The sequence below is a fragment of the Vitis riparia genome, chromosome 15 (genome assembly GCF_004353265.1).
Source record: "Vitis riparia cultivar Riparia Gloire de Montpellier isolate 1030 chromosome 15, EGFV_Vit.rip_1.0, whole genome shotgun sequence".
Lineage (NCBI taxonomy): Eukaryota > Viridiplantae > Streptophyta > Magnoliopsida > Vitales > Vitaceae > Vitis > Vitis riparia.
The window spans coordinates 2698334-2709853 of NC_048445.1; the positions used below are offsets into that span (position 1 = coordinate 2698334).

At 37.5% G+C, this 11520-nt stretch overlaps 2 protein-coding genes across 3 annotated transcripts; one reads left to right on the top strand and one right to left on the bottom strand.

Annotated features, from left to right (window-relative positions):
* The first annotated feature begins 1215 nt into the window (after positions 1 to 1215).
* On the top strand, positions 1216 to 2564 carry LOC117932293. The gene is made up of 2 exons (XM_034853479.1): positions 1216 to 1893; positions 2284 to 2564. The coding sequence occupies exons 1-2, from the start codon at positions 1400 to 1402 to the stop codon at positions 2300 to 2302; spliced, it is 513 nt and encodes a 170-aa protein (XP_034709370.1). The 5' UTR covers positions 1216 to 1399; the 3' UTR covers positions 2303 to 2564.
* A 298-nt stretch (positions 2565 to 2862) lies between these two features.
* On the bottom strand, positions 2863 to 10091 carry LOC117932292 (mitochondrial adenine nucleotide transporter ADNT1). 2 transcript variants are annotated; one of them, XM_034853478.1, is made up of 8 exons: positions 9655 to 10091; positions 9038 to 9086; positions 8588 to 8751; positions 8062 to 8099; positions 7460 to 7569; positions 7208 to 7321; positions 4142 to 4486; positions 2863 to 3314 (listed from the first exon to the last, which is right to left on the bottom strand). In XM_034853478.1, exons 1-8 carry the CDS (start codon positions 9810 to 9812, stop codon positions 3231 to 3233), a joined length of 1062 nt encoding a protein of 353 aa, XP_034709369.1. In that variant the 5' UTR covers positions 9813 to 10091; the 3' UTR covers positions 2863 to 3230. The 2 variants fall into 2 exon arrangements, with proteins under 2 accessions (XP_034709369.1, XP_034709368.1); XM_034853477.1 differs by having other exon boundaries at positions 7460 to 7572; positions 9655 to 10088.
* Between the last annotated feature and the right edge of the window lie 1429 nt (positions 10092 to 11520).

The following is an 11520-nucleotide window of genomic DNA, read 5'->3' on the forward strand; positions in this document are numbered from 1 at the left end:
TCTGGTGCTTAGGGCGTGCCAATGCGGCGCCCGAGGGCGCCCAGAGTGGCATTCTGAACTCAGGACTAAGGTCTTGTTGTCTGCCCTCCTAAGTCAGATGGTACCAGGAGGACCAACAACAAGGCCTTAGTCCTGAGTTCGAGGCCACTCTGGACGCCGCCCAGCACCAGAGCCAAAAATCTGCATCGAGATATTATTATTTAGTTATTTTAATTAATGATCATTAATCAAATTAAATTATTGAAAATGTTTAATAAAATATCATTAAATTTATTGGAAAAAAAGGGTCTGAGAAAAATGACATGATGGCAATGAAATTATAAAAATAAAAAAAAAACAGGAAAGAAAATAGCTGGCAAATTGTGAAGAACTCCGAGCTGCTGCATCTGACTGCCATTTACGAGTTATTTACTTATTTATTGCAGAAGGCTTGAATCTAGTCTTTGTTGTCGATTTGTCAACTTCTGGGGATTACTGGCCCAGGTTTTTAAGCCCATTGGATCTCATTCACTGATCACTGGGCCCACATGGGTGACTTTTGTGATGAGGGTCTTACTGTAATTTCTCCCGACTTCAGCGGCATTTGTCGAATAAATTTTTTTTTTCTATTTATGTCGTTTTCTTTTTTCGGCTAGCAAGTTGGAGGAGGAGATGAGAACACGTCGCCGATCCAATTGTCGGCCTCCGGCAGCCACGTGGGAATCACGTGTGTCAGGGTGATCACACGACGTGGTGTTCACGCCGCCGCACGCTTTTGAGCACCGGAGATGACTTGTTTGGGCTATCGGCTTGTCGTGCACCAGCGGCGCCCGACTTGTAAGGCGCCAAACCTGGGTCGTTGGATGGGACACATGGCGTGATCTTCTGAAGCATGCGAGGGTAATGTCACGTGAAATAGCGATGGCACTCATATGAAGACCACGTGATTAGTGCATGTGGGTAGTCTTGTCATTTCGAGGAGAGCAAGTACTCCGTGTTGATGATACCACGATAAGGGCCTAGACCTTCAAATGCTGTTTTAACCACAATCGTTTATTACCAACAGCTTAACTAACATAACGACAAAAGATCCCAATGTGGGACCCATTAATTCTGAGCCGCCGATTTTCAAGGCTCTTGATTTTTCTGTTTTGAATTTTCTAACCATGGATTCTTTTATTTTTGGGGCCACTACAACAAAAGTAAACTCTGTTTGATTTTCGGAGAATCGTAGCTTAGTTTTTTATTCTGTTTGTTTGCGGAGGAAACAGAGGACAAGATAGATTCTTCTGCGGACGATCATATTTTCTTTCTTCTTCCTCCGGTTTCTCAGCGAGGGAGAAAACCTCAGAAGATTAATCGATCCAGCCATATTCTTTGAGCTCAAACTAACGCTGATTTTGGTTAGGTGATAGAGGAGATGGTGAAACCTAGTAAAGAAACAAATCAGGAGTACGATCAGGAGGAAGTAGAAGACGGCCGCTGTAATCGGACACCGAAGATGGCAGAACACCGTAAAGAAAGGATGGAGGAAAACGCAGAAGATGAGCACCTAGAGGGAGAGGATAGCGCAAAAATAGTGGAACCTTGTGTTGGAAGAAATCAAGAAGATGATGGGGTTGAGGACGAGGAAGAAGACGAAGAGGAGGAGGACGACTTGAGTTATACAGAGCCGTCGAACACATCTTCTCTTGTTGAGCTAAACCTACTGATTGTGGTTCTTTCGTTGTTTTCTGCATCCACTGAAGAAAGCTTGAATGGTGAAGAGAGAACCAAGGTTAGAAGCCCCAAAAACCATGAAGAAAAGGTGGCCGCATCAAGATTACAACCTCGAAGAAGGGAAATGAACGAATTCAAAGTTGTGGGACGACAAACACCACGTATGCGGTTTCAGACAACGATCAAGGATTCCCGGTTAGTTGTTCTTAGGCTTCTCTTACACAAGTCATACAACCCACCCCTCTTCAGACCAAAAAGCAAAAAAGTAAGGCCATGTTTGAAAACAGTCCTTAATATAACCACCCTTTGTAGATAGAAAACCAATATCTAAAACACTTTTGACCAAATTTTGATATAAAACAATTTTGAAAGAAGTTGATTGCATTTTATGAACTTTTCTAATCAATAGTTGAAAATTTCAAAACTTTTATATTAACTTTACAGAGAATGAACTAAAAAAACTGTTTTTCATATTTGAGATACAACAATATTTTCTGAAACTTGTTTTCAAAAGCATTTGCTACACGGACCCCCAAACATGGCAATCGCAATCTGATCAAGTTTGCTTCTTTCATCTCTGTTCAGGCATTGCAGAAGGATGTGAAGAACGTGGTAAATACACGAATGACCATGGAAAGAAGGCAGGCCATGGGTGTTGCTAAAAATTCTAGGATGCCTAGTATGTATTCTTATACTATTTTCGGGAATTTTTGTTAGTATTACCATATCACCTACAATCGAAAGAAAGAAAGAAAGAAAAGTACAGTGTTAATTTGTATCGCTTGATCTATAAACCTTACTCGGATACAATTCTCTTGTAACACATCTGGAGATGAAAAGAATCACCAAAGAATTATTATGCTCAAGGGTTATCTCAAGGGCTTTACAAAGGGATCTCCGGTTGAAGAGCTGAAGTAGAAGGTTTAGTCTGTAATTCAGTGTCATCTTCAGAGCCTGAGTTTGGCTCGGCTCTGTGGGGTAAGGGTTTGCAGAATTCCAATAATTCTCAAGCAAATTATCGAATAGTCTATAAATAAAAGGAAATGGATAGAGATAGGGAAAGAGAAAGTGCTCAAACACATTCGAGAAGGTGCATAACTCAATGTAAGACCGGTTCGTTCACTACTTGTATGCTTTTAAAACCATAATCAAAATGACCATTCATAGTGAAGACATTTAACTTGTTAAATACAGAGATAAACTCTACTCCATAAACGGTCACTACAAATAGGATAGTAGAAGCATTTCCTTGACTTTAATAGAAAGGCATGAAAATGCATTTCTTGAATTGTTCCTTGCAAATGCTTATTGATGCTGCATATGAATGAGAATCTAAGAGCTAAAAGCATGTTCATGGGGAAATACAGGAAAACAAGCGAAAGCAGCATATAAACATAGAGGCCCCGACAGGTTTCTAAATGTTCTCATCCTGTGACAAAAAGGAAGACATCACCCTAATTTACCTTCTCTCTTTCCCTTTGCCTACAAAAATAGCACACTAGTTCAATAAATACGGTGGAGTTCTCCACACTTCAGTCTGATATCCTGATCTCAACTCCTAGAATGTCTTTCACCATCTCGTACGTCACAAATGCAAGTGCTATGGATGGAACTACCTGAACAAGATAGCAACAGTGTTAGCAATTCTCCTTTAGTCAAATTTTTTATAACAGGGAAAAAATATATACTGTCACAAATATGACAGGTTAAAAGAGCTACGTTGTAAAGAAGAAATTGGCTTTCTGAATGAATCATCCAAGAAGAAACTGTGACATCCCTCACATATTTTGGGGTAAATATACAATTTCTATTAGGCTGACATATTTCTCAGATATGTACAGTCTAAGGCATGAGCCAATGCATGACCAACTAATCATGTCCTATAACCTTCCTTTCACTTAAAACTCTGAGCACCATTAACATCTCTTAGACAACTTCTCTATGAATTCTTGGACCTAGAACCTGGTTTCTGAAGCAAAAATCAACACAACAAAGGCATGCAGAGTGGTTAAGAATCCACATTTAGAAGGATCCTATGTAACAGATGTATAGAGCAAATCAGCATGTCAGATAGTTATGGGGAGCACATGATTTGTGGAACTAATGTGCCACAAATTCTAACTCCTTTCTTAGTACAAAGGATAAAAATATAATCAAATTGTTCAAAAGCATCCAACCAAACCTAATTTTAGCCCTGTAATCTCTTGGGTAGGACCTATAAGATGACAGGCCTCGTGCAGTTTTAGCTGATGAATGCCCCAGTGGATGTATGAGTAGCCAGAGTGAGACAATGAAGAAATGGAAAATCCCAATCCATTGTTTCCATCTAATCATCCTATTCCCACTGTGCATGGCAGATTGGCTATCATCATCCCAAGACTTTATTTTTATTTTGTATTTTCTTTTCTACAGTGCAGAACACACAAAACAGAATGAGACTGACCTTCACTGAATTAGGGACCAAACCCTTGTACAATGCTCCAATGCCCTCGTGCCGAACAGTTTTCCTGAAGGCATCAACCATGCCAGTATATTCGATAGGGGCCTTGCTCCTTCCTTCACCAGTGACAATAGAAGCAGCATCTTTCCAACCTATCATCTGCATCCTTCGGCGAATGACATCAAGAGGATAAGCAACAGTTTGGCCAATAGTTCCAGCAGCTGCCCCACAGGCAAGCCTTGTTGTCACACCCAACTCATTGTCCTGAACTAGTCCAAATGCTTTACTTTTGATTAACCAATCTTTTAATGATTCATAAACAGCAAAGTTAAGGCCAACATATGGAACCTGCAGACATCAAACGAGAGTATAAGGTCCAGCACAGGAATGAGCACAAAACAACTTGTTCTTAACCAGAGTCAAGTAAGCACAATTATTAGCACCAAGAAATATATAATCTTGATTAACCATCAGAGGGTTTGCAGCAAGTTCTGGTGTCTATAAATGCATCCCTTGTGCCCAACCCTCATATATGCATCCCTTGGAAGAAATAATGAATGAATGAATTTCCAGCAGCCACTATTTTCTTTGTGTAATACAAAGAGTACTTGGGTGGGAAGCCTAAAGGTTTTTAGGAGTGATTCCTAAGGTACTTTCAATTATACACTACTCTCCTTGCATTTTACTTTCTGTATTGCATCAATTTTACTTTCATGTAAGCATATACATGATTTACATGACGATGTTCACAGGAAGATTGCTCTCAGCAGTGAGAATTACAAGGCACATGCTGATTTGAAAAGAAAGTTTGCCGATTTTAGGGAAGGAGATATGGTTATGGTAAAGATAAGGCTTGAATAATATCCTAAAGGTATATACAAGAAACTTCACTCAAAGAATGTGTCCATACAAAGTGCTCAAGAAAATTAGCTCTAATGCTTATCTTCTTGATTTGCCAGAAAATATGGGCATTAGTAACATCATCAACATCAAGGACCTCACCCTATGTTTTAATCCTGAAGATGTTTTGTTTTTTTTTTTTTTTTTCTGATAGGTAAACTTAACAAAGAAGATGTTACAACTAATGGTGGCCCAAATGCTTGCTTACCACCAGCTCCTTGTTTAAAAGAGGAAATTGAAGATGTTATTAATCACCAAATTGTTTCAACTAGATGAGGGGGCTATCAAAAGTATCTTGTCAAATGGAGAGGAAAGCCACTTTCAAATTGCACCTGGATCACATATAGGGAATTCCAACACTTGAATCAAGACCTTTATGAAAGATTTCATGCCTTTTAACTCGTTAGGATCAAGTTTTCCTAAGCCGGGGGGAGTTGATGAAGACAAGTGGCAGCTACCTTTAAAAGTTTATCAAAAGCGCAAAGGAGTGGGCTCCAAGGCCCAAACCTTAATTTGACACTCTCTAAATGATAATGGACTTGGTTGGAATCTTATATAATTCAATATGGATTCAGCCTAGAAATCACTTTCCAGAAATCAAATTATGGGTTTAATCAATGGGTTTAAGTTACAATTTTCGGTCATTATTATTGTCATTTTCCAATACTTTAATGTGGTCTAGTAGTCAGTCCATGTTTTGTTATTTTCAAGTTGCATTATTACTACGTGTCTAGTTTTAAGGAGTTATAAGTCCCTAGAAAAGTTTTATATAGTAGCTGATCAGTCTTTTGAGAAAAATCAATGAATGAATGAATTTTTAGCAGTCACTATTTTCTTTGTGTGATACAAAGAGTACTTGGGTGTGAAGCCTAAAGCTTTCTAGGAGTGATTCCTAGGGCACTTTCAATTATACACTGCTCTCCTTGCATTTTACTTTCTATACTGCATCACTCTTTTTCATGGTTTTAAAAACCAGACCGGTCTGATCCGGTCTGGTGACTTGGGCCGGAAAGTGGTCGAACCGGAATCAAACCAGTTGAATCGGCGGTCTGACCGGCGAACCGGCCAATTCCCTCCAAACCATCCAATTCAACTATTTTTTTTTCCCCGGTATCAAAACGACACCATCCTTCCTGCAACCCCCCTGCACAGCTGCCCTACTGCCTTCCATAGTCATCAGCACCAAGCCACTATCATTGGCCACTGGTCGGTTGGACGTCGCTCCCTCGCCAACAAAACCCCCCTCCCCCTCACTAGAAAGCTCCCCTCCACCCCAAATCATTGGTTCAAGCGGTTCAACCAATGAACCATGAACTAGTAACTTTTTTGGTTCAATGACCGGTCCAATTTTGAAAACATTGCTCTTTTTCACCCAAATTGCAATAATTAGAGAAGATCCAGACTTAAATGATCTTGAGATTTGCCCATACAGAAGAAAAAAAAAATGCAAGAGCACCACCTCTATTTTGGTTTTGTTCATATTGAATAATGGAGCACACTGTTCATTCTTTCCCCCCTGTTGTGGTGATATGTAATGTCTCTCTTTCATGTCAACAATGTCGAGCCACAATTTCATTTAGTTCTCAGGCACCAAATAGTGTAATGATTTGGAAAGGAAAAAAAAAAAACACCATTGACTGTTGGCACTAGTTAGAGAAAAGAAAAGAAGAAAAAAAAAAATTCCCCTCAAAAACTCTGTTTATAAATTAGATCTTTATGGAGAGACAAGGGGAAGTGATGAAAATTATTAGTTAGTATAGTTAAAATAAAAATAAAAAGTTGTTTCTTTCATTTCTCTAACTAGAACCTATCATCAAGAGACATCATACAACTGAACCAGTTCACAAGGCTAACATTGAAATGAACTCCTTTTTTAACATATCTTTAAAAAACAAAAAAACAAAATTCACAAGAGGTGTACTAATTTTACATGAAAATATGAATAACAACAGGTTTGGCCTCTTTGTTTTTTATCTTTCATGGCTTCTATAACATGTAATGATTCATTTATTGAGGCTCCTATCCTTCAGACCTTGACCTTGTGGATAATAAACCACCCATTCAGCCATGTGTGACATGAAATAGGCAATGCATAATGCATAGATGCAATTATCATGACAATAATCATCAGTCAAGGATAAATAAAACAAATGCAAAGAGTTGACTTACAACTCCAATGACAGAAGGAAGCCAGCCCTTGTACAAAGCCCGTGGTCCTTCTTGTCGGAGCACTGTTGATAGAGCATGAAACATTCCTCTGTACTGATAAGGTGAGTTTTCTGTCTGCAAGTACATGATATCAGATAAGGGGAAATTGCAGTAACATTGAGATGCTAGTAACAGCTCCTAATATTCAAAAATAAATAAAATTCAGGACATCTTTGAAAATATAATTTCCTTTATAAGGAAACTTGATAGTACCTGTACAGTCAACCTGCCCCGTACCATGTCCATTGGGTAAGTTGCAGACATGGCAATAATTCCAGCACATGCTCCAGCTCCAAGGCGTAAAAGAGGAGTAAGCTGAGCATCTTCTGCAAGAAATAACAAAAAAAAAGTGACTTGAATAACCCTTAAGTTCCCTATCCAGTGCCATATAACATCTGATTTTCAAGACTCGCATAAGAGGAGAATCGAGCTATTTATAGATCCCAATCAGGAGTAGACATTGACACAATTTGAACACCAGGGAAATTTTATAAAACCACATATTTTACTGCCTAAGCAAGATTTCAAATGAATTAGCATTAGGATTTCTTGATAAAACCCAGTATAATACCAACAAAATAAGGTTGTGTTTCTCAATGGGCCCAACCAAGTTATCTTGACTAAAGGTCTTCTAAACCACGTTATTAATATTATTAGATAGACCTAGCCTCATCTAGAGCAGAACCAAACTGCTCTCCAATAGAGACCCATAAACAAATTTTCAACCTGGCCCAACACAAAATTGAGCAAAATGATGAATAATATATAAAATGTTACAGAGCACTATGACAAAAGGATAATGAAGATAGGCATACCATTGCCAGTTTGCTGTTGATATAGATATAATATACCCCTGTAAAACAAAATAACAAGGAACAATCAGCCAAAGAAAGAAAATAGTAAATGGGTGAATCCTGTCCTATGATGTATTAGAAAATGTAACATTTCATGATCAGTCATCTAGAGTGATTGAATACCAATCCCTTAAAGAGAGGTAAAAGAATAACTTTCAAAGACAGTATTAGAACTATTAAAATTTCCTAAAATTCCTCCCTTAGGCTATATCGAAGGCTACATAATTTAAACAAGCATACAAGTTTACAAATGAATGCATTTTCTATCTTCAGCATGTATTGAATCAAAAGGTACAAAACCCTCCCAAGTTTTTCTTAAGACAACTAAATGAATGTATCCAAAAGACAATTAATTAAACAAGACTAGATCCACACATGCTAAGCTTGATTGCCAGAGCGACAATTGTCCAGTACTAAAGTCAAAAGATTCAAACCTAAGATCAATAGAAACAGTCATTGCAACAATAAATTTGCTAAGGAATCATACTTAGAAGCTTGCTCATAGCTGAAGAACTTGACTGCTGAGTTTGGGATAATACGAGCACAATTAGTTCCATTGCCTTTAAACAGTCCCCGAAAACCCTCAGTTTTCCATATGTACTTTAAACCTTGAATTGTTCCATTGTATTTTATGTTATGAGGATTTTGAACCTGCATGTCATAATAGCAAAAATAGAAACAAGATATTTGAAAAATAGGCATAAGAAATTGTGTTTGTGAGGTATGCAAAAAGGAAAAAAGAAACAAGAAAACAAGCATAAGCATAAGTGGAGTTTTTACAACCATAGTTGTATATAATAATAATAATGATACAGAGCATGTAATCCTTCATAAATGAAAGAAATGGACAAAATGAAATGTTGGATCTTCGGAAAAATTTCAAGTTGAATACTTGATTGAGAAAGACAATTAAAATAAATTAAATAAATAAGTCAACCTGTAGCAATATCTTTAATCGTTCCAATGGAGCAACAGCAGTGCGTGACCTACAACAACACCAACAAATTCAGCTAAAAATCATCGTGGAAAAGCAATAAAGCTATAAGAAAAAGCTCATCTCACAGAAACCGCATGAATATAGTGGTCAAACTATTGAACTTTCCTCCTAGTAATACGTTTCTCAAATTGTACACCAAAAAATTCAATGATTTATGATCTAGATTGTGAGAAAATGAAGTTTCACTCCATAAAATAGAAGCATTTCATGTGTAAGTGAATTTTTAGCCAAACTATTCAGCCAAAAAAATCAGAAAAACTTTAATGTAACTGTTTTCGGGTCTAAGTTGTATTTGTTTGAAAAGAAAGTGTTTTCTTGGGAAAAGCCGAAAAGATGGATTTAGAGAGAATTTAAGAATCAGTATACCGAACTTTTGGGGGGGGGGGGGGGGGGAAGAAAAAGAAAATATTTCTACACTGCAAATTTAGGTTTCTCGCTGAAACTTTCATCTGTAATAAATATTTGAAAAAATATATAATTAAAGAAAATCTGCAACTCTTGGGGAAAAAGAATGACACCAGCAGAAAAAAAAAATTTGAGAAGAAAATGAAACTCACACTCCTCCCGCGACTCCACCGGCAGTCAGAGACTTTGCAACACTGAGAATCGCATAACTCGGAGCCTTGACTCCTTCTCTCGCGAGCTTCGCCTCTTCAGCAAGGTTCACGATCGTCGTCACCGCAGATTCACTAGGTTTAACATCCTCCGAAGCCATGAAACCCTAAGTAAGGAATCACTTGTCCGACGGAGGCCCTACGTCGAAGATCGAGATCTCGGCTTTCCTGCTGTTTGCCCGGCGATCGATCAGCTCTCCGGTGATTTTCAAAGAAGAAGAGTCCACATTCCTCCGTGGTCGCTGCGCGTGGTGGCGACTGAGAGGCGGAGTCCAGAGATTAGAGCGATGTGACGGCGCCTGAACCAAACCTTTATATATAACCAAACTATCGCTCTAAAAAACACTCTCCAGAGTAGTTAAAAAAACAAGATACTCGCGCTACTTCAGGACCACGTGGTCACCAAGAAACTTGTCGTCCACAGAATCTCCCTGGTCTCAGCCAATAAAACATCAAAACACTTAAATTCTGAAACCCTGATTGGGTCCTTCACAGAGGGTGTTTTGAGTTTTGATGGTCTTGAATGCACTTGATGTAAGTGAATTTCCGTTAATGCCCTTAACTGGTGGTGTTAGTTGAAGGTGTCCACATTTTGGCGAGGAAAGAGACACCTACAGTTCCACGTATTGGTACAATTTGTACGGTTGATTTCTGTAAACGGAAACCTAAGATCCCCTCTGACGCCGTTTCAAAGCGTGGCAACGTGGCGTGATTTCATTGGTTGGCCCCACATCCGTGAGTCACTTTAGAATTAGCTGGACCTCCCCTTTAGTTGAGTTATTAATACATTTTTGCTCCATATTTCCTTCTTTAATTTATTTTTATTTATATTTATATTTATATAAAGTTCAAAAAAATAATAAATATGGTTTGTATTGTTCATAGAATATTTTATTTTTCTTCACAAATGCATTAATGTGTCATAAAACTTCCCATAAATTAAAAATATTTCTTGAATACACTAAAAAAAAAAGGTCATTAAAATAATTAAAAAACATTATATTTCACATAAAGATGATATCATACGTTTAAATTTGAATGTTAAATGAGGATTATATTTTAGAAAATTCAAGTAGATAAATTGTCTACCATCATTATCTTATCATGATATATATATATATATATATAGAGATATATATGTTTTTTTTATTTTATTTGAAAAATCTTTCATCGTTTTCCTAATTTCAAATTTTTGTTAAATATTTTTTATTATATAAAATAAATGAATAGATGAATTATTTATTTTTATTTTTTTATAATCGATGAACCTTTCATGATCAATCCCTTATAATTCTCCATAAAAGTCCAAATCTCAAAGTGTTAATTACTCCACAACAACTGTATCAAATAAATTCAAGGTGTTATCAATTGAAGGATTCAAACGCTTATGATTATGTGCCACTTATCGAGACCACATTTTTCAATATTCGTCGTGATCAACTAGGTTACTAGGCTATTGGGTACAAAAAAATGGATAATATTAGGTGGGTGGTATCATCGGTTAAGCATATGATGTTGATTTTTCCAAAAGATGAGACTGCGCCTTCATAGCATCTATAGCTTACATTATCCAGGCCCAATATGAAGCCCATATGATATTGGTTTCTAGTTTCACGGTCCATGGACCCGGCCTATGATCTAAAAGCCCATAGGTCCTTTTGATAATAAACAAAGGAGGCCCAAAGTGATAACAATTGGGCGGGAATTTTATATGGCGACAAATTTGGGGTGGTATGATCGGATATTGTACCACCCAACTCCACATTGGGCCATTGGCCCATCTTTCTTTATAATGTAGAAAATGAAATT